General features: G+C 38.1%; 1 protein-coding gene across 6 annotated transcripts in view; it reads right to left on the bottom strand.

Annotated features, from left to right (window-relative positions):
- Positions 1 to 18,291, bottom strand: part of ADAM28 (ADAM metallopeptidase domain 28) — a 73,057-nt gene extending 54,766 nt beyond the window's left edge. For 3 of the 6 annotated variants that reach the window (XR_011536461.1, XR_011536464.1, XR_011536481.1), the window contains exons 1-6: positions 17,997 to 18,199; positions 12,754 to 12,854; positions 6,659 to 6,735; positions 5,085 to 5,163; positions 3,911 to 3,987; positions 2,032 to 2,221 (exon numbers count right to left, since the gene is read on the bottom strand). Coding sequence is in view for 3 of the 6 variants with exons in the window: in XM_070606937.1 (XP_070463038.1) it covers positions 2,032 to 2,221; positions 3,911 to 3,987; positions 5,085 to 5,163; positions 6,659 to 6,735; positions 12,754 to 12,854; positions 17,997 to 18,069 (597 nt within the window). In the remaining 3 variants the exon portion in view is untranslated. Of the gene's footprint in view, positions 1 to 2,031; positions 2,222 to 3,910; positions 3,988 to 5,084; positions 5,164 to 6,658; positions 6,736 to 12,753; positions 12,855 to 17,996 lie in introns of all 6 variants that reach the window. The other 3 variants (XM_070606937.1, XM_070606944.1, XM_070606961.1) reach the window with 3 other exon arrangements.
- Between the last annotated feature and the right edge of the window lie 5,221 nt (positions 18,292 to 23,512).

Genomic DNA, 23,512 nt, shown 5'->3' with positions numbered 1-23,512 from the left:
CTAAAGAGTTTGGCCCTGAAGCAGACATATTAATGAAAATGAGAAGCCAGGCAAGGGAAATAAATTGGAAGATAATTCTAGCAAAGAAAAAATGAGCAAAAAGATTCTCAGGTGAATTGATATTGGCATGTTTAAAGCACAGAAAAAAGTTTCTGTTTGTCAGAACATAATAGCGTAAGTCATCAGTAAGTGAGGAGTGGAAGATAGGAGGATATTAGAGAAGTAGATGGGGGCCAATCATACAGAGATTTGTAACCCATGGTCAATATTTTAGATTTTGTATTAAACGTAGTGAGAAGGCATTAGACAGTATTAAACAGAAAAATGATATGATGTGATTTACAATAAAAGAATCATTCCACATGTTGTATGGAGAGCAGATTCTACTGAGGCAGGGACAGGAATGAGAGTGGAAAAGTCAAGTCAGGTAGAGGCTGCTGTGATAATTATTGTGAGATGGATGGTACTGTGTGGTCTGGCATGTGTGGAGGCACTTGCTGACCAGTACCATATGAGGAGGAATGCAGGAAAGTGGAATCAAGGATAATTTCTAGATTTGGGTCTGAGCAAATGAGGAATGGTGGTACTGTTAACTCAGATGGGAGAGACTGAGGGAGAAGCAGGTTTTGTTTGGGGTCTGGAAATCAGTGGTTCTATTTTGGCCACGTTAACTTTGTGATATTAGACAGTGAATGGATTCATGAAGTAGGTAGTTGTCATAACAGTCTGGCCTTTGGTGGGGAGGCCAAGGCTGGAGATTACATTGGATAGTAATTAGTGCACGGTTCCTATTTACGTAAGGCACAGGGTGAGGTTGCCTAGGAAGAATGTGTAGATAATGGCACCCAGTATTGAGCTATATGAAGGCCTCTAAGACTTAGTGGTCAACCAGGGCAGGGATAAGAGTGAGAGGAACTGAGAAGGAGCACTAGCGAGGTAGGAGGAAAACCAAAACAACGGGATGTCATGAAAGCGAGGCTATTCACACATGGCTGCCAAGGAGTTGAGACAGGAACAAGAGGCCTGTACCAAGCTAAACCAGGAGGTCAACACCCACAGGGACATATAGCTAAGTGGTTCTTCTGGGTTCTTAGAAAACATAGCACTGGTAGAATTTAAACCCACAACAAATTGAACACACCAGAGATTTCATTCAGATCAATTCTGCCCAGCGCTTGCGGATTCTGAGAACATTTAGAAGAGATGATTTGATATGAAGTGGATTCTGAAGGAAATGGGAGTAATAATGACAAAGATATTTTCATATACACTTTACAGTTTCAGCACAAGCCATATTCGTTTTTCTTCTGCGACTGGAAGTCAAATTCCATATATGAAAGAATATCCCAAGTTTCCATGGGCATATCCTATACATTTTTTGCTCACTGCTACATTTCCAATACTTTTGGCAAGATTTTAAGATTTTAAGATTTTTTTTTTTCTAGAAAGATTAGCCCTGAGCTGACATCTGTGGCCAATCCTCCTCTTTTTTCTGAGGAAGACTGGCCCTGAGCTAAGATCCACGCCCATCTTCCTCTATTTTATGTGGGACACCTGCAACAGCATGGCTTGACAAGTGGTGCAGAGGTCCGCACCTGGGATTTGAATCCACCAACACCAGGCCACCGAAGTGGAACATGTGAACTTTACTGCTGCGCCACCAGGCTGGCCCCTAAGAAAGATTTCTTGAATGAGTTTATTCATCATGACAGCAGAATATTTTATCTCAAAATAATAATAATACCTTTGTCATATGTTATAGTACTGTGAAAGTTGCCAGCTCCTAGAGAGCAAGTATTATATCTTCTACTTCTTTTTTTAACTTTACACATTGCTGTTGATAATAGTTGATCTATAAGTACTTATTAAACAATCATCAATGTACAACAAGGTTTTAGTGACTTGATAGCCTACTAATTTCAACAGTTAGTATAAAGCTTCAGTCAACCGCGGCTGCAAAGACGAATCCAGGGCAACCACAGTAGGATACATGAGAGCATTGCAAATAAAAAGTAAAGATATGAATACAACCAGCCGGCGTGCAGGTGGGGCCATATTCTGCCGAGATCCACGTGCCCACAATATGTCATCCATCTCACAGGTACTATTAGCTTTCTTTTCGTGGGGATCATGCTTGAAGAGTGCATGCTCCTGTTCATCCTGATTTGTGGGGCCTAAAGGTTCAATGAAGTAACCTTGATCTCCCTGACTGAAGTAGCCCCTGAAAAACATGAGGATTCAGGCTTAAAAATGTTCCAGCATTTTAGTTCTGTAGACCTACAGACTCCAAAACGGTACCAATGCCGAAACATGCCACTCACTGCGGTGCAATATAGTGTAACGTTATAGCTGAAGACACTCTTAGGGATTACCTGAATTTATTTTCTCTATGAGGAAATGGGAGCTACTGGGGAGAAGTGAGGACTGTAATATCATGTAGTTAAACTATGTCAGAGTTGGCACTAGAATGGAAGTTTCCTGACTCTCCATTCAGGGTTCTTCCAATTTCCATGCCAGGTATGCTCTGAAGGTAGACTGAAAATGAAAGAAACTTCAGAGTCTTAGAGATAAGGGTTAAAATTCTGAGTCTCTCACCTATTAGCTCTAATACCATGGGAAAATTATTTTAAAATATTTAAAATAATTAAACTATTAAAATTGTTAAATAAACCTGGCCTCAGTTTCTCCATCTATAAAATAGGAATAATAATACCTATCTAATAGGATGGTTGTAAAGATTGAAGAAGATAATATGTAAAGCACATGATCAGTGAATATTATCAATTTCTTCTCAATTCTCTCTGCTGCAGCTCTGAACTGAGATTCATTAAATGAATATTTAGGGAGCACCCATTATTCATTAGGCTTTGGACTAAGGGCAGACAGTAAAAAAGAAAAGAATCATGATCTCTCCTCTCATGGAGCTTGTATTAAAATGGGGAAGATGGATTTGGATCAAATAATCACATTTGATTCACAAATATATAAAATTGTATAACATATTCATAATAAACAATCACAACAGATAATTGCTAGGAAGAAAAAAACAAGAGCATATAATAGGGAGGCTGGATTAAGTATACATAGAATTAGAAGACAGCAAGGATGGATGTGAGAAGATAACTCAGGGGGTTTATTGAAACGGTCTGCATGAAGTATTAGGATGGTTTGGACTAAGATGTTGCAGTAGAGAGAGAACGTAGTGAATAATCTCAGGAAATGTTATGTAGAACATAAGAGCAATAGAACTTGATCATGGATTGAAAATGAGTAATTGAGAGACAAGAAGTCATGAAGGAATCTAGGTTTCTGGATTTGGCAAGTGGTTGGTTGATTATATCATTTATTAAGATAGGGAGTGCCAAAAAAACAATAAATTTGAGAGAATATCATTAGTTTGATGTGGGGCATATAAAAACAGAGATTTCATTAAGATATCCAGATACAGAAGAGATATGGAGACATGCAAGAGAAAATTAGACAATCAAGTCTGGGCATCAGAAGAGATATTTTACTGTAGAGAGATGCATGGGTAGTCATTAACAAACAGAAAGGAAGGGATGTCATAGGCAAGGATAAGACAAGCTAGAGAGGGAGTTTAGAGTGGAGAAAGAAGGTGGAGGGGAGCTTCCAGTCCCTAAAGATCCTTGCCCTAAAATTGGGACTCAAAAACCTATAGTTTGAAAGTAAGCGAACCAAAGAAAATAATTCTTCAAGGAATTCACATGTGCAATTTATCAACCACTATGAAGAGAAGCCATGTTTCCTTCAAATTTCAAAAATTTTGAGCCCTTAGGATTCGTATTCTACTATAGTACAATTAATTATATTTGAGATTCTTCAGGTTTATTAAAACGCACACACATACCCCATCATTATAGGTATATCCAAACCATTCATCGAGTCTTACCTTAGACCCCTACACGTGCTGATGCTAGCATCAGAAACTTTTTCACTCATGATGCGTCCTTGGTAATAACAGTCATCCTAAAGAAAAGGGTAAAGGGGTTTTGTAAAGGAAAGTATGTATGTTTCTTGGACTCACTGCTAAATTTGAATTTGAAATCTTGAAACAGGATCTATAATGTTTTTAAATGATTTTATGTTGAATAACAGTCAACTTGGAGATGTAAAAAAAAGAATTTTAAAGAAGCTTTTTAGGGTTAAAATCTTCAATATCTGGTTAATGATCCCAAAGGCTTAAAGAGTGTCAGCTAAATGTTGGTGCAAATGTTGGTGTTGCAGAAGGAGAACAGGGGTGAAAACAGTGTGGAAGAAACATGCTTACATGTGTAAGTTTAAAACTTGAGCCCCCAAAACATCAGACATGCATTCTTTCCCTTGACTGACTGCTTATTAATTTTTTTCTACCATCTACAAGCTCTTTCCAATGAATGGGTTATTCAGAGTGTGTTGTTATTGTTTGATTTATCCAAAGAGTTCCACCAGACCAACTGCATTAGTACAACATCCCTGCCTCCACTTGGAGCAAAATGCTCAATCCTAATGCTTTTCCATGTGGATGTACTTCAGTCAAGCGCAGTTTTCTACTTTGGGACAGATGAGGTATTGGCCCATGTAAATCTCTGTGTCGTGAAAGAAAGGCCTTCCAATAGAAAATAGAGCTCAGAAAAGACGGCAAAGAGAAAATACCTCTCGTGCTACTTCACACTGTCACCTTCTCTGAATAAAACTTGAATGGAAATTACTTAAGGGAAACATCGCATTCTACAATTCTACCATTGACGAAATAGTCTTGAGTTTGAGAGACTACATAAGAATTGATAAGCAATGACTAAGACTATTTAATTCTTCACTTTTCTTATGAAACTAAAAAGCTCTTTCTAACCACTCTCCTATAGGGAGCCCTTAAAGCCTGGAAAGTGTGACCACAGTTGCCAAGAAAAGCCTTTGTTCTCGTCAAATTGCAAGAATGTTGGAGGATCAATTAAGAAATTACTCTGGCTGAAAAAAGTGCCAATGCCAAAAATGCTCTTTTACTTTCACTATTTGTCTGGCAATGACACGGCGTTTGGGTGCGTGAGTCACCCCTTAATTAACGAGTCTAGGATACTCTGTTTTACCATGATCTGTGGGCTTGTGGTGACCTCCTTTCCAGTGGAATTATAATGTGTTTCAGTGTAGCCTGGTGCAAGGAGATCCCTGGGGAAAAAAAATATCATGGTTATTCATGCTAATGGCAAAGTCCAGTGATCAAAGGGAGAGCTTGCACTGGGGATGCAGAAAAGTTTTAACTCCTGAGCGCCTCCTGCTAACCTCTCAAGACAAGTCCAAGCGTGAAACGGATGTTTAAAATGGAAACACTGGGAGGGGCAGGGACATTCTTGAGTAGCGTGGAACAATGTCTGCTTTGTCATCAGGCTTTCATACTCGTCTAAGGAGAGATTTGAGGAAGAAATGGAACTGAGAAGGTCAAAGTTGATAAAAATGACTTGAAAGAGCAATGCTCCTCACCAGTTTAGGGTAACTGCATTTGCACCTAGTACTTTTCAGTTACCAGTGACTGTTAACAACCATAGCAGTCAAATGCAATTGACTTGCATTTGGTAGTTAGGTCCTTCAGCATTTTCACTGAGCTCTTAAAATTCTTTCAATTACCTACTAGAAATATAGGAATCTGAGTATGCTTTTAAAAGAGGCAGGGCAACGAGAAAGGAAATCGCTAATATGTATTAAATGCCATCTCTATTTTGGCCTGGGTTAGACATGTAACATGAATCATTTAATTTAATCCTTTCAACAATCCTACAAGGTAAATATTACTCTCCTTATTTTTTCACATGAGATTAAATAGTTCAAGTGGTAAAGAATCATATCTTGGTCTGCCTGAATCCAAAGCCTTTACGATTTCCACTAAGGCACACTGTTTCCACACTCCAGCTAATTGTGAATTTTCACAAAGGTGATAGTCTATTTGAGTGAAACAAATCCTACTGTCCGGTATAGAATGATTCAGGGATTGAAAGAGCTTGAAAGCACGGACTTAGGACAAACTGCTTTTGAAGTAGTCTAGATATGGGATGATCAAGACCTGAGAGAGCTGAGGCAGTGAAATCTGAAAAGAAATGTTGAATTTAGACGAGCTGAACAAAGAGAATGAAGGAATAAGAGGACAGTGTAACGTATGAGAAAAATGGACAGGTTAGTGGATAGCTGGGTAAAAAGCAGTGGTGTTGAATCAGGAGAACCCAATTCTGCTTTTACCACTGCCCTGTTCTTTGGTTCTAGGGTTTATTTAACCTATATATGTCTGGTTTTTATCTGATGGGCATAGTTGCAAATTGTTTTAAAATCTAATCTTTCAGTGTTAGAATAATAAAATACAACAATGTGGGGGAAGATTTAAAAATCTACCTGCTATTTCATAGAATTTGATAAAATGTACATCTGCGTGCACCTCAATCATTGTGTTTTATTCCTAGAAGTATCCAAACACTAGTAAACTGTTGTTTTATCCCATGTGTTTCTACTACGTCAGTAGAAAACAGATTTTAGCTCAACCCCATGGGTCACTTGAGAGCAAAAGCTGATTAACCAAGGTTTGTGAGAGCCACAAGTAGTAACATACTCAGTTAGCCCACTTTCCACATGCTAACTTGCTGTTGATGAGGATAAAATCAGAAGTAAAGACACTTACTTGTTCTTTTTCAAATAAAGCACTGCGATTTTTCCATTAACTGTCATTTCATACTTCAATTCAGTTTCAAATTTTCCCTGCAAAAATGCACATTTACTGATAATTAAAAACACACACACAAATATTCAGTTGGCTATGTAGATCTTTTTAATCACTAGCAAGTAATGCTTGTTTTTCTTTTTTTTTTTTTTTTTTTAAAGATTTTTTATTTTTTCCTTTTTCTCCCCAAAGCCCCCCGGTACATAGTTGTGTATTCTTCGTTGTGGGTTCTTCTAGTTGTGGCATGTGGGACGCTGCCTCAGCGTGGCTTGATGAGCAGTGCCATGTCCGCGCCCAGGATTCGAACCAACGAAACACTGGGCCGCCTGCAGCGGAGCGCGCGAACTTAACCACTCGGCCACGGGGCCAGCCCCAATGCTTGTTTTTCTTTAACAATAGTTTGCACAATACCAAATGTCTGTTTCTACCACTTTTAACAAATTAGACAACTCTGCCAACTGAATAGACAAATTATCTGAGACCTTTCTAGCCATCCATACACATACACATTCTACTAGTATTATCTGAGTGCTGGTTATATGCAAGACAGCACTTGGTTCTAGAAATTTGAATCTAAGCAAGAAAAATTGGTACCTGTTGTCAGAACGCTTACAATCTTGCGGAAAGACAGTAAAAGTTAGTTATGTTGTATGATAAAGGATATAAAGATGGAAGCAATATAGGATTTCTGACATCTTAAGGACATGAAAGGCTTTCTTGAGGAAGTAATGTGTAAGCTAAAGTATGAATAGCCAGGTGAAGCTGGGTGGGGAAGTTGTTTGAGAAGAAGGATTAGTATGCTCACAAATTCAAAGGCCTCTGAAACTCTCACTTGATGGTTTTTGGTCTGGAGTTCTTCTCAAGTCTAAGTGGAGATCAGAATATGAGAAAAATAACAGAAATATGTACCCTAAGGTAGGGAGCAGTCATCAGGAAGAAAACATAGTCTCAGGTGTTCAGAAAGAGAAAATATCACTTGAAGTAAACCACGTGGAAAAGGAAAACCAACCATTTAAAGTTTACATTTACATATACAGGAAGAGATAGAGAGGACTACACAGAAGTACTTTAAAGAGGATGTTACTGGGGACTGAGTTCTGACCTGTTCTAGAAAACAATGTTGTTAGCCATGATTATACCCAACATCCAGAAATTCACTGGGAAGTGCCAGATGTTGTTACTAAAGAGATCTGAAGATAACAAAACAAACATGAGTGAGACCCACATCTCATGGACTGAGTGCTCTTTCCTCTGCTGTGTTGCACCTAAGGCCAAACTTTCCATCTCTCCTCCCTCCCCTGGCCAGAACAGTACCTGAGCTCATTGAAGGACAACAGCAAGTTTGAGTCACTGAGTCACAGGCATTGTTCAGGGACTTGCCATCTCCAAGGTCAGTTATTTTGGTCCATTTCTCTTTAACTTAGTTATTGGAGTTTTCTATGGTGTCAAAAATCCCAGGCTCTAAATATCCTATACTATGGCTTACATGAGGAGAGGCTGCTGCAATTCAGTTCATTGTCACGAATAACAGAGCTGCAAAAACCTTGAGGGTTGACAATAAAGTCACAGGGAATCACTGTAACCACTTCTTGTTCAGATTTAAGAAAGGCCAGACAGAATGGAAATGTGAGGAGGATACTAGATAGGACCTTCTAACCAGAAGAGACTTCCAGTCATCTGTTTCCTGTCAGCAATGGATTTTCAGTGGATCTTCACCTAAAACATTGTTTGGAGGTTATTTTAGAAAAGATCTTTGTTTTTGGAGGGGGAGATTTAGCTGACCCTAGCATAGAGGTTACGGATGAAAGGAAACAGCGAGGAAGAAAACCAGAGTCTCTATGAAAGATAGTGCACTGGGTGATGTTATAACTGTACTGCTCAAGTACTGCTGAAGAGAGCAATGCCTACTAAGAAGAAGTGTGCACTATTTGTACTCTATTTGGGTTCTGAACTCTGGGTTAGCAGAGGAAAGATACACCTTGCTTTGGAGACTATCCATTAGAAAGAAATGATTTGGAGTCCGTTGAATAAGATTGTCTGGTCACAGGGATATATAAATAAAATTTTCCTCCAGGAAAAAGCACCACGGGTAAAGGTTTAGTGGGTGAATTGGGAAGGCCACAGTCCTAGATGGTCTTATGAAGGGATCAGATCTGTAAAGTAAAGATGATGCTCATGGGCACACAGGAAATAGCAAAGTAAACCCTAGAAGTCCCAGGGAGGTTCTCGATTATAGTAGTAGAACTGTTACCATAATATAGAGTAATCTGAAGCCTCTAGAAATCCTGGTGGACCTAGCTAAGGCCTGAAATTGCTCCCAATGTAGGGGAGGCATCGTGCTGCCAGATGTTGTATCTCATGGGCCAAGAGCAGGACAGTTTTGGCCTCTAAGGAAGTGAGTGATCTTGAGGCCAAATCCTAGGAAGAATAGTGACTGCCTCTAGAACATAAGCTCCCAACATGGAGACCTTGATTAAGTATTAGTTGAAGACATATTTATGCAGATATATGGGTAATGTACTCCAATTATATTCATTCATGCATTTGTCAATTTGTTCACTTCTTCATTTGCTCACTTATTCAACAAACATTTATTCAGTTCCCTTTATGCCATGCATATAAAATACAATTAGGAATACAATCAAGAATAAAACATTCAAGGTTCTACCCTAGCTTTTAGTGCCCCCTCCAGAAAATTTTTCAAAGAGTTATTTTATTCCAGTTTGAATCTTATGTAATGTGGCTAGGCACGATGAAGTCAAAAGATGTGGCCGTGCTCCTGGCACAGCTGCCAGGTAATGCCATTGCCTCAGTTCTCTGGTCCAGTAGAGGGCACAGTTGCATAATGATGAGTACAAGAGTCCTCCTTCTCGTCCTCACCTTGAGAAATGATTAATCTAGACTGAGGCCTATGGAGATACAGAGATCCCCTTGGTCACCCACATTATAAATTCTGGTGTTTCAAGTAATTGCTAATCAGTTATTAGCACAAGGAAGAACAATAGACTCAACAGAGAAACCACAAGGATAACTTCTAAGAACTTGGCTGATACCTATAAGACAGCGTTCTTGTTCGTCATAAGCTGTGCCTGAGCCCAAAGAGAAGATTCCATATCAGGAGAAAGAATGTGCCTGCTGCGTGGCAGACAAGCATGTCACTAGCTTTTCTAGTCTATGCTTGTAGGACAAGCGTCATATGGCAGAACTCAGTAACCCTGACAGGGCAGGACGGAAATATGAGATATGCAGCAGCATGGGGCCTTATACGTGTAGATGGGCCAAGGGCTGGAATTTGAGATGCTCACAGGGAGACAACAAAAAGCCACATAGCAGGATAGCCTGATAAAGTACAGAACACCAGTTAAATTAGGAGTCAGATAAACAAGGAACAATTTTTTAAATATAAGCATGTCCCATACAATATTTGAGAATACCTATACTAAAAAACATTCACTGTTCACCTGACATTCAAATTTAAGTGGGTACCTTGTATTTTTATTTGCTAAATCTGGATATTCTACATATGGTAGAGTCCATGAGATACAAGAAAGGATGGAAACTAGGCATCAATGACTCGAGAAAGGAGGTGAGATTCTGAGATAGCACAGCATGGGAACCACAAGCTGGAAAAAACAGATGAATTCTTTTAGAACGTTTCTTTAGCCAGGAGTTACTTCTAACGGTTCAATCTCATATTTGCTATGGGCTACTTCAAAGGAAACAGCCAGCACCAGAGGACATCAAAGTCACTTGAATGCTAAAAAAGTAAACATGATTGAACTATATGTGCTTGTGAGACAATGTGGAAGCATTCAGTGCTCATCTCGTATTACTTATCACGCCCAATAACGTGTTATCGTCTACCCTCCACAGCTAAAGGGAGCAATGGGAAACTTGCAAATACACTAGATAAAACCACAAAAATAAGAATAAGATTCATCATATAAAAAAGCATTAAAATAATCAAATTATTTAGGCAAATTTTTCTTTAATCCTCTGTGGGATTTGGTTTAATGTTTTCATTTCCTTTAAAAGATAAAATTGATGAGTTTTGCAAGGATTCCTTTGAATCGATGAGAATTCATGGAACGCCTTCCACAGGACAGGGGTTGAGAGAAGAGGGTGAAAGAATGGCAGAGACATATTTAAGACTTAGAAAACACTTTCTTTATTCATCTTGGGAGTTTCAAGCCAGAAGAGAAGATTATATTCACTCCTATAGACACACACACACATACACACCCACGTATACACAACATCACTATGGTAAAATCAATATTTAAAAAATACATATATATCAAGAGCCAAACAGTGTAACACTGACCGTGACTGAAGCACGACTTCAGGAAAAGGATCTACCAGTACACATACGAATATTCTGACTTGGTGTCACAAAGAATGCAAGACCGGCTGGGTGTTGCATATAAAGAGAACTTTTTAAGTAGCAAGAGATCCAGAAGAAAGGACATCGAGGGAGAAACAAGCTTATTATTAAGAAAGGATTTGAGAATACTAAGGCTGACTAAAAAGGAGGTTATGCTGAGAAACAGAAAGAAAACAGAACGGCTTAATAAACCATCATGTTAAGCACAAAGAGCCTGGAAAGTTAGTTATGAGAAGAGGAACATGATGGGTTATATAGGATAGTGTCGTAGCGTAAATTTGAACAGTGAGTTAGTAATTGCATCCTGTATTGCTTTTCACATAAGTTATCTCAAAACAACCAATTAAGATAAGCATTACAACTATTATCTCAACTTTAAGACAGAATTTGAAGTTTATGTGCGTCTAAATTTACACAGGGAGAATTAACAAAGCTAAGATGACAATACAAACAAGCTCCCTGAATTCAGATCCTTTACACTTTGACTGTGGATCAGGAAAACACAAGGATCGTATCAGCCAGTTAACCGAGTAGTGATAAATAATGTGCTACTCAATCATTCCAGTAATTAAGGCTGATCATCTAGTATGAACTAGTAACTACTGTGTGGATTTTCATAAAAATAAATTATTCAAAAGCTTAAATTTATTTTTACAGTTGTGATGAAATCGCTGCATAATTGTGATTAAAAACGCTGGACCTGTATTCAAATTTTCCTGAAAATATTCAGTGAAAAAAGGTAACTGGCATTTTCAAGAGACTGCCAACTACTAAAGCATTTGAGGCAAGCCTATTGTTGGGGAATCCAATGCGTTTGGATCCCATTTAAATTTAGCAGAAACATTTTGTTGAATGGTAATTATTTTGGGAAACAGAGTCCATTACAGATTCTGCTGTTACAAATGTGTTTGTGTTAGAAGAAATAATCCATGAGGAACCTTATTCAGCAGGAATATGTGCTCCCAGGGAGTTGCTTCTTACAAGGTTTCTGTAAGTTGTTATTTATATCTCATTTATCTGTATTTTTCTGGCTCCCAGCAGAAGACTTCTGGGTGAGGGTAATTAATAAATTGTCATTGAATGAATCCTCATGTTTTAGCTTTCCTCTTTTGATTGAGAATGTGTTGTTTCATTAAGTAGTAAGAATTATACAAACTTTAATAGCTGCCTATTTAGAAAAGAGAGAGGTAGATTTCATGTTCAATTACAGTAATCCATCCTAATTTAATATGCAGGTACGCATGCATTCCTCTACAATATTTTATTTCCTACTTCAGTTTCAATGGTAATGGTTTTGTTTGCATGTGTGTATGTGTAGACAGATTAGATAGATACACACATAGATAAAATAAGTTATATCAAATTTCCTTGGAAGTACACCGAATAAATTATGAATTACCATAAAAATATTAAAGTTTACTGTCTGTGTGACCTTGGACAGTTTATTTCAACTGTCAGAAGCTTAATCGTCAAAATGAGGGTAATAGTAGAATGTTCGGTTATTGTGAAGATTAATAAAGATAAGATAGGTCAAAAAACAACCACAAATGTGTGTATATATGTATAAATATAAATATGTATAAATATTTCTACATAAAATAGAGTTATGTATTTATATGTATATCATACATATATGTATTTTCAAAATTCTTTGTTAAATCCAAAGCTGTACCTGTTGATCCGGCTCCTTGACGTTTCTTTTCTGTAGAGGATGAAGTCTTCTGGGATAAACCACTTCATACTTTTCTCCAGGGAGTTCTTTTATTGCATTTACTGAGGAAAAAAAAGTAACAGAAGATTTTGCTGAGCTGAACTATTACAGGCTGTTCAGTAATGATCCTCCTTATTGCATTCTGATGAGAGATGCCACACACAGGGGCTTTAACTGAGTTATGCCAGAAAGTTATTAAAGTATAGATTCCAGGAGAGAGTGACAAAATCTGGAAACTACTCTTCCTCTCAAATCTTTACTTTAACCTATATCTTCAATTATTTCCACCCTGAAAGTTTGCGAGTGCCACTTTAATTGGTGAGAATATTTCTTTTGAATTTCCCGACTTCTCTTTGCTATCTTGACTCCCCTGCAGAACAGCAAGCACTACAGGTAAAAGCCGGAACAGGAAGGCAGAGGCCAAACTAATCCTCTAAGAAGCTTATCGGTGTCAGAATAATTGAATTAAAGCACTCTGAAAACTACAGTGTTATAAAAAATGAAATAACCAGTGTATGCCATTTCTGATTCTAATATATTTTTCTTGGATTTTTCCAATAGCAATGTTTTACACTCATGCAAGAAACTAAGACACAGTAAGACAAGGCTCCAATACTAGCTGTATAGAATGGGCTGGCTTTTGCTGTACAGGTAAACCTTCACTTTGCATACAAAGCCTGGAAAAAATAAAACTTAGAGAAGCAGATAATTTGAATTTTATTACTGGCCTGGAAGGGAAATTTTTGAACCTGTAGTCATATTGAAAGAGAACTGGACAATTATCTCATCCAACCTTTTATCTGCATTTTGAATTCTCATCCCAACATTGCTTCTAGAAGTTATTTCTGAGACAAATTTAGAGTTTTCCCAAAGCTAAACACTGAATTTTCTATTTTCTTTTTTATTGGTCCACATAGGCTAGCCCCTGATCTTTTAACAAAAAAAGCAGTAATTTTTCTTAGTCACTTTGGATGACTGTACACTCATCTCAATGATGCTCCAGAGAACGAAACACTTTTTTTTAAAAAAGTTTTCTGCAGAAACTTTCGAAAATTGTTGGTTACGATAATTTTCTTTTATTTTTGTAGATGGCTTTAATTCATTTGGCCAGTCAAGAGCCATTTACATCTAACTTTGAAGAATAGAAAGTGGCTGAATTGGCTAAAAACTCATTGGGTCAAAAATGAGGTGTTAAAATGAAAAAACAACTTTTCTTTCAGTGGCTTGACATTTACTTTTAAAAAACATTTCAAAAACACTTAAAGCCATGGCATCAACACTAGAATACCTTAACTTTGGGTTTAGTTTGAGCTTTTTAATTGTTTGAAAAAAGGGAGCAGATTAAGTGATCTCTAAGGCCAGTTTAAGCGGTTTACAATTTTCTGCAAACGAATGCAGAATTCCCCATAACCTCTTTGAAAGGGGGGTGATCATTTGGATAAAGTTCTAATGAGTTGTGATTAAATAAGTCCCATTACGTAGTCACATCTCAAGAACTACATTACAGGTCCCTCAGTTACTTCTAGCTGTTACAGAGATAATTGTTGGGCATCTTTTATTTCTATTTAATTAATTTTTGGTAAAGAAAAATAATAACATTAGTTATAGAACAATTTATAACAGAAGTTCAAAAGCCTAAAGTAATACTAAATCAATCATTGTTTTCTATCAAGTTAACATTTTCATAATGATTGTAATTATTTCAAAATAATAAGATGCCAAGATGTAAGAAATTACTCTTGCTGGAAATTAACGGATGGTACTGACACAATTCCCTGAGGCCTCCTGTAACTCTGTGACTCCAAGCAAACGAATCACCAGGCCCCACATGCCGTGGGGTGGATTATGTCAAATCAGTGCGATTAGTCCCATTTTTATGGAGCACAGGAGGCCTGCATGCATTAAGGTGGCATCGAGAGTAACTTACAAAAATGCTGTTGAAGAACGGTTTGCATCCATAACACACATTATTCTGACAGGAAGTATTCCTTCAGGCTGCCCTCAGGTCACAAAATAATAACTACCCAACTGACTCCTTTTATAAAAGCAGAAAGTGATAACAAATACATACACAGACCCCATTTAGAAGTGGGGAGAAGGGAACAGGCCAGTGCACCCAACATAAATTTTCTCTGATAGACACACTTGTCTCCACTCCTCTCTTCAGGATCTGAATTCTGTTTCATGAAATTGGAAGTTACCAACTGACTCTTAAATATGGAGTTGAAATATGTAAATTATTGACGAAATTTATTTCCAACTCTCTGTTAGATGGCCAAGCACTTCCAAATGGCAACAAAAGGAAATCCATAAATAAAATAAACTGGAATATTTTTTTAAAAGCCTCTGGCAACCTCTCACTTTCTTGAGTTTGAAATGAATGCATTTCCAGCTCCACAAACTCTTGCAACACAGTACATTCTCTAAGGAAAACAGATAGAATTTCCCTTAATGGCCCTTATTTTTCTGAAACCAAGAAGTCCCCTGAAAGAAAGAGATTTGAGCTATAACAAATCTCAGTTAGAGAGATGCAGCAGACCTAAATATTATTGGGCTCATTTATCCTTAATTTTGATGGAAAGGATGCAGCCTCCTCCCAGCTGAATAACATCGGGCTAATTATTTTGAAGCCTGTGGGACAGACTCAACTAGCTGCCATGTGGGGCTACCAAACGCGAGCTGTGACACAACGTTTCCACTCATTCATTTTAATCCCTGTTTCCTCTCTGCCACAGAACTCACATGTCGCATTAGTTTTGACCAGCAAAACTGGATGCGGAAAAAGAAAACTGTTATTTTGGTTTGGATTAGATCATTTTTTTTTACTGTTTGTTACTTTTAGAAAAGTAAAAGGTCATTGACAAGATTAATATAACAGGCGCTGGCCCGGATTGCTGCTTATTTTTTAATGTGTTGGGGCCATTTTGGAGGTTAGCAAGTTTTTAGATAGTATTGACATTTTCATTTTTGCTCAAATCTTTTCAAAACTATTTAAAGCAAGGTCTTTCCAAACTGAACACATGGCACATGACAGTAAGCCCTGAATCAGAATTTATGCAACAACACTGACTTAACTTCTGGGATTCTCTGTTGCCCCTCAGACTATCTGGAGATTTTAAACTTCATGTAGTAAAAGTAAGCACGAATACTGAGGAAAAAACACAGCCTAATTAAGTCTATGATGTTCACTATTAAGATTAAATTACATATACTATTAGGGTCTTCTGCTCACCTTACAAAGGCATGTAAGAATTACTAATTGAAATAAAATAATTTCAAAAAGTACTGCCTCCTCTGGATATTCTGCTGGAACGTAGTTAAGACCTTTCTCCTTTGTCACTGCACTTACTTCCTCACCCCTGAACACCTGTGGCATCCTTTTAATATTTATTTTTCTTCTTTTCCTATGATGAACTCCCCTAAGAAACTTTTCTCAGGGGATTGCGAGGCTTATTACAAACTGTTGGCCTGATTTTACCATATTCTTTTATTTCAGGTAGATGGGGACTGGGTAAAAGTCATGCTCCAAGGGGTGCATATTTATTTTTTGGATGATGGGGGCAAAGAAACAAAAAAGGAAGGATACGAAAATGAAAATTGCTTTACTTTTTACGTTCTGGCTGGGAAATAAAGTCATGTGGGAATAATATCAGGGGCATTTCAATGACCAAGGAGACACTTGAAAATGCAAGATGGAAGATAGAAAGAGGGAGCAGCTTTCTTCAAGATGGAAGATAAGGATGGCAGCTTTCTGTCTGTCACCTCTGTTCTCACAAGAGCCACCTCAGAACCTCTGTTCCCACCAGCACGTACCTAGAGATGTCACAGTTTTAGGCATGACTTCCAAGGAAGTTGTATTTCTTGGTGCCATGTTGTGAATGCAAAGACGAGGGGAGCAGAATCAGTTTGCATGCCCCGTTTCACTAAAAGGGCTGTAATGTGGGTGGATTCCAGTGTTAGCTACATGATTCTATTAATGGATCCAGCCTGATCTTCACTCTATTGCATAAAGCCAGTACCCAAGCTTAGTTGGATGGCAACTAAGTACCCAAGCAAACCTATGTTTCAACTAAGCGAAGGGTCTCAAAGAGTCTGGGTGATGGTATTTTTAAAGGATGTAGGGAGAAAAGATTTATATTAAGTTTGACTCAAAGAATAGGTATTTTAAATCAATAACTTAAATGCCTAGCACAGTTCTATACTTAAAGATATTAAGTAAAACTTTCACAAGTCTGGAAAACAAATCAGAAACCAGGAGCAAGGCAAATCATTTATAGTGACAAGGGACTGAGTGAATGCAAGGGAAGGGAATCTGTCCCTCCCTAACCCCATACTTCTTGTGGATAGCTTGTTCCCCTTCCTAAGACCCAGCAAGCATTCTAAAACCCATGAAAAGGTTTACCAGGAAAGGATTCCCAGGCACTGAAGCTAACGTGCTGACTTAAATAAGCTCTAGAAACAGAAATAAGCTAAGGACATGTGTTAACCGATCTAATTTAACCAAAATCTAATTGGAGAATTTACCAGAAACGTCACATGCTAGATGGGATTTATTTTTAGGAAGTAGAGTTCCTCTGCTTTTGAATTCCTAAATGTTTGATATAACCAGCAAAATGGAAGTAAATTAACAACTTAAGCCAATAACAACATTGTTTTGGTCAAGTAATATCACAACGATTTATAAATGTGAAATTGGTCAATTATTTGCTTCCAATTAATTATATTTATTATCACCAGTAATAAAAGGACTACATATAAAAATGAACCTTCTAAAGGAAGAGAATGAGCTGAGCTGGTCCCAATAATAATGGCAGCTGTTTCCCGAAGCATTCTACCCAGCGATAACCAGTCAGATCAGCTGCATCTCTACTGCTCGAAAAATGACAAAGTGAGGTTTGATGAATTCAACTTTTTGACTCAAAGGTCATATTGATTATTTGAATAATGCAGTATTAAATCCTCCATTTGATTTTTATCTATTCTAAGATCAGACATGTAAATACTGATTCAAGATGTTTCCCTGCCTTTCCCTACACTGAGTGTTTACATCAGCCACAGCCCCCTAAAAACAGATCAACACCAGCCCAACTGGTTAGTAACATTGGTTCAAAAAAAAAAGAAAAGAACAAAACTACTGGGAGAAGATGAAAAGCAAGCAGCTCACTGATGTATTTAACAGAACCTGAAGGAGGTTAGACACCTACCTGGAACTGGAGAAAGGAGGAAAGTGGCCGTCAGAAGTAGCCCTTGTAACGTGCTGGGTGATCCCAGGAGCATGGCGCCACCCTTCTTGCTCAAACAGACCACAGACGTGCGCTGCTTTGTCTGTCCCTGCCTCCTCTCAAGTGAGACAGAATGGAACTCCCAGGTTCATTCTTGTCTCTGCTTCAGGAAGTGTTTACTAAAGGTGTTGCACAACCTTGAAGCCCTGGTCCTGCGACAATGGCACAGCAGGCGGAAGTTCTGGCTGCCTCCTGGCTCTAAGGTTCCTTCATCATAGATTATTGTTTCTCTTTCCTTCTTCTCCACATTCCCCACTCAAAAGTAGTACATTTCCAATATCTTATAGCCCAACAAGCTACCAAGAGATAACGGTTTCAATGTACCTTGATAAACATGTTTTATTATGTATATAATAAATGTATATAAATATAAATGTATATATTTGCTATGTTGACAAAAATTTATTGAGAATGTTATTCTTCCCTAGCATACATGTGTGGTTCAGCGGAATAATTTCTAATCCACTCCCATTATTACATAAACTTCTCTTTTGCAATAATTTTGTGTTCTGCTCTCACACAACGGTACTCTCAGGGAGCTTGAACTGTGTATCCTGAACTAAGAATGTGTGATAATACAAGCTCAAGGTTTTTCAGATCCCCAAGGGTATTTGTATCAGCACCAACAACCAGCAGGAGGTGAAAGCCTTCAAAACCCAAAGGATGTAATTTCCAGGAAACTTCAGGAGCTGTCACTGGTCGGTAGTTAGGCTAAGTTGGCATGTCCCAATATCAGACTGTATGAGTAATAAAATAGCTAATATTAATTGAGTGCTTACCAAGTTCCAGGTCCTCTATACTTATTATCATACTAGTTCTTAGGACGCTTACGACTATGGTGTGATAGATACCATCTTACTCCCACTTTGTAGATGAAAAAAACCAGGCTTAAAAAGATAAAAGAATCAAAAAATTAACACTCAGTTGTCCTCATTTTATAGTATAAGAAGATTAAGCAGCTTGCCCAAAGTCACTTATCAAGAAAGTGGCAGGAGTGGAATTTAATCTCAGTGTTATCTGAGCTCCTAGTCACATCCTTTAATCCTTCCCACTTACATAGCTAATTTATACACTGAGTCTTCTTTCAGTTGAGAAATATACATGTAATATATGTGTGTGTATACATACATACATACATATATATATATATACATGTATACATACAATTCCTATGAAATAACCCTGGGGTTGTTACTACAAAACCTATTCCTGGTCCACTAAAATTATGCATCATTTTGTGGATTCTGAAGCACATTCTTATAATAGAATGATCTCAGTGAAAAGAGATTTCTATAATGAACACACAGGCATTGACTAACAACCAGAAGAGAATTTTAGAATCTAATTATTGAGCATTTCATCCATCAGAATTGAGAACCTCACAGGTTTCTTGTTTCTTCAATCCAGGTTCTACTGTTTTGTCTTTTTCAGGGAACAGAAAGGACACATTCACTTTTTAAATTGTTGCATGATGTTCCTGCATTAACTCTAATACATTCATTAGTACATGTTATATGTAAGACACTGAGATCACAGTTGAAAATACGGTCATTTCCTTTGAGATGCCACAGTCTGGTGAGGGAGATAGGCAAGAACAGTTACCATGAAGTTGTGCAAAGTGAGTACTACCTGTATCTCGTAATATACTGTGTTTAGTGCTATGATAGATTTAGGCATAGAGGTCAAAGGCTACCCATAGAAGGGCAAGGAAAGCTTCCTGGAGGCAGGAACATTGAAGTCAATGAAGAATTAACTGTAAGAAGAAATGAGTAAGATATATCTTAACACACTAGTTTATGGCTGGTAGTATTTTGGTACTGTTGGAGCAAAAAGTGCCTGAGGGAATAGGAAGAGATCCTACTGAGTATAAAAAAGTTCATGTTTGGCTTTGTCCCTGTGGGGAATGGGCACCACTGATGGGTTCTAATAAGGGCAGTAACGTGCACACTTGCCTGTTGGGGTGGGACGTGCATTGGAAGTGAGGAATAATCGCAGTCTGCGTAGCAGTGAATGTGGCAATTTTTTCTTTTTTTTTTTTTAGAGTATTGACCTTTTTCTAAAAAAAATTCATTTTTTCCTTTTTCTCCCCAAGGCCCCCGGGTACATAGTTACATATTCTTCGTTGTGGATCCTTCTAGTTGTAGCATGTGGGACGCTGCCTCAGCGTGGTTTGATGAGCAGTGCGGCGTCAGCACCCAGGATTCAAACCAAGGAAACATTGGGCCGCCTGCAGCGGAGCGCGGGAACTTAACCACTCGGCCACGGGGCCAGCCCCTGAATGTGGCATTTTAAATTGGCAATTGCTCTTCACTTCTCTTCGGATCTCCTGTAGCCATGCTATGCCTTTAACTACATTTTCTTCTAGCTCTCATTCTCATAAGTCTGTGCCAGTCTGCATAGCCTGGAGTTATATTATAACATCCTTTAATATAGAATAATTTATACCAATCTCTAAGTGAGTTTTATTTTCTGCTTTTCTGGTTATTTCTTTGAAGATATATCAAGCAAGCATAAAGGTTTAATTTTGACATCCAGCTTAATTTTGTTTCTTTGTTTCCAAAGAAATTGTTTCTTTGTGATAGGTGCAGCGTTATCACTTATATCTTTTATCATTATCGTTGGCCAAACTCTGTCAGAACAGAAAATAAATAGCAGAAAGAAAAGCTACATGAGTAAACAAGATACATGTCATAATATGGTAAAACAGAGTACTGCAGTAGTATGTGCAAAAGCATAAACTAGCACTCAGACTGTGATAAAACACATTTATCAATGATGACCTATAGATATATATATATTTAGGATATATAGATATAGATATACACACATCCATACATATACGTGTCTTACATACACACAGGTATACATATACATATCATTATTATTTATTCATTACATTATTTAAGCATATATGTACATATATACATGTGTGTGTTTGTATGTACATATATGTACATACATAATATTATATTTGTATATATACACACACTTAGGATATTACTTCAGAAAGACAAATAACATTACAAGGTGTAAATGTTGCAAGGGAAGTGTGCAATAGTGTAAAACTGGATTTGAATTTTAGAACAATTAGTTTGGCAGTGGTATAGAGAATGGTTGAAGCCAGGTCAAAGCAGAGAAAAGGAACCAGATGGAAGTGAAACCAAAAGAAGATTAAACAGAAGCAATAGGGATAGAAAGAAGGGGGAAGATTTTGCAATATTTATGAAGCAGAATTGGCAAGAATTAGTTACTGATTAGTTACTAGTAATACTTAGTTTTTAAGGGTGCCCAAATTAAGAAGGTTTATTTATTCATTAAATATTTATTTAGTATCTACTATGTGCCACCTACTGCACTAAGGCTTTGGGGATTAAGCTGTGAAAAGAGACCAAAATTCACACATGCATGGAGCTGAGTTTAGTTGGAATGAGAGAGTGGACAAAATAGGTGCTATGAAGAAAATAAAACTAGGTGATAAGTTCTGAAGGGACATCCACTCCTCTCTCTTAACACTTCTTCTTTGGGAAGGATATTGGCAGCATAACCTCGTGGTCCCTTTCTTCCCCTTCCCTTGCTCTGCCAGGGGAAGTGGAGTGACTCATCTGCCTGGCCCCCACGTCTCCCCCTTCTCTTGAGAGCTAGACGTTCACAGGGAGAGAGCACATGTCTGCTCTACTTCTCCAGTGTCTGGGAGGCAGTGGAGACCCGTCCTCACATGGGTCGGAGGACGCCTGCCCTGTGGTCTTCCTGGGGCGGGCAGGTGAGCCCACTGCATTCTGGGATCAGTGTTAGCAACCACGCTTGCCCGCAGTCATAAGTTACATTTCCTGCACTCAGCTTTACCAGTTATAGAGAGGCTACCTTAGTCATTAACTGCCTTAATTTTGCCTTATTTCTCAGATGGCTCGGAGACCTGATGGGGAAGATGAATGTTTTTGATTGATCTATTTTAAAGCCCAGCAAAAGAGGAAGAAAGGGAGTAGAGCTGGGGCTACTTCTGCCTCTATCAGGAGGTAACATTTACGCTGGGTTCTAAATGTTGAGAACCCAGACATGGAAAAATGTGAAGGAAGAGTATTTCAGGCAGAGGGAACAGAAAATGTGAAAGGCTTAAGGTTGAAGTAAACTTGACAAAGCCAAGAACAAAAAGCAGTGGCTGGTGGAACTGAAGGGGAAGAAAAGAGGCTGTTGGGGATGTGGGCAAAGGGCCAAGTAATGATGGGCCTTTAAGTATCTTATTGCAGTGCAATGGGACGTCCTTGGTGGAACTTAAGCAGGGAGCAGCATAAATAGTTTCATGTTTCTAAAGATTATTCTCACAAGAGAGAGGGTAATAGAGTCAGAAAGAGATCAGGAGCAGAAGAAGACCAGTTAGGAGGCTACTGAGGCACGTTACCTAAGAAAGAAAGGACCAGTGTGGCGGCAGTGAAAATCAAGGTCGGAGCTCAGCTCAGTGACATGTTTAGGAAGCAGAGATGCTAATGGTTTGCCTTCCCTGATCTTTATATGGCAATCCAATTGCAGTGATGCCTGAGAGAGTGGACTCATGCAGTAGAGCAGGGAGGAATAAAATGTAAGTTTAGTTTGGGATGTGCTACATATAGGCAGGATGTCCGCACATTAACTAGAAAAATAGATCTGGAACTCAGGCTAAACATTTATTTATTTCCAACGTGTATTGAGTTCTTATATGTGAATTAACACGGTTTTATCCTCACAACATTCCTGTGAACTAGGAATAGTTTTATCATCATTTTAAAGAACAATATACTGAGGTAAAGAGAGGTTAGGTAAAATCATACAGTTATTCTGCCGAAGAAGCAAGATTTAGACCCCTACACACCGTCTCTACAGGGCCTTTAGAACTTCCTGGCACAACTTCATCTCCAATAAATTTCTTCGGATGAATAAACATATGTGCTATCTTGAATTATTATTTTATTCATTAAAAAAGAGTCTCCAGTTAGATTTTAAAATCTCTGGGATCAGCAACCGTGTTGCAGTATTTGCTATGATCTCCACAATCTCTTGTATCCCAAATGCTTAAGGAATTTTTATTAATCTATTTTTATGAAACATTCTCTCACTGCAACTACTCCATGGACCATGAATATCTCACAGCCTGTGATTTGGGGACATGGTCATTTACTCCTATTGAGCCAGGTAGTATAGTGTTATCCCCACACTCAGAGAGAAAGAGCTTCCTTTATTGTTACTGCTCTGTGCACATGAATTTATAACAATTCTCCAGATTAAGATTGCAGCCATCTTCCAAGGGATTCCTAATTTTCTATCCACAGAAATAACATTGTTCTAATAGCATAATAGGGTAGTTTTGTTCAGAAAAGTAATTAGGTTTTCCAAATTCACATTTCAAGATGTTATCAGACTAGAGAACTACACTACGAAAACCCTCTCATTTAATAATACTAACAACA

Source organism: Equus przewalskii, chromosome 2, assembly GCF_037783145.1.
Source record: "Equus przewalskii isolate Varuska chromosome 2, EquPr2, whole genome shotgun sequence".
Classification (NCBI taxonomy): domain Eukaryota; kingdom Metazoa; phylum Chordata; class Mammalia; order Perissodactyla; family Equidae; genus Equus; species Equus przewalskii.
This window is presented reverse-complemented; position numbering and strand designations above follow the sequence as displayed.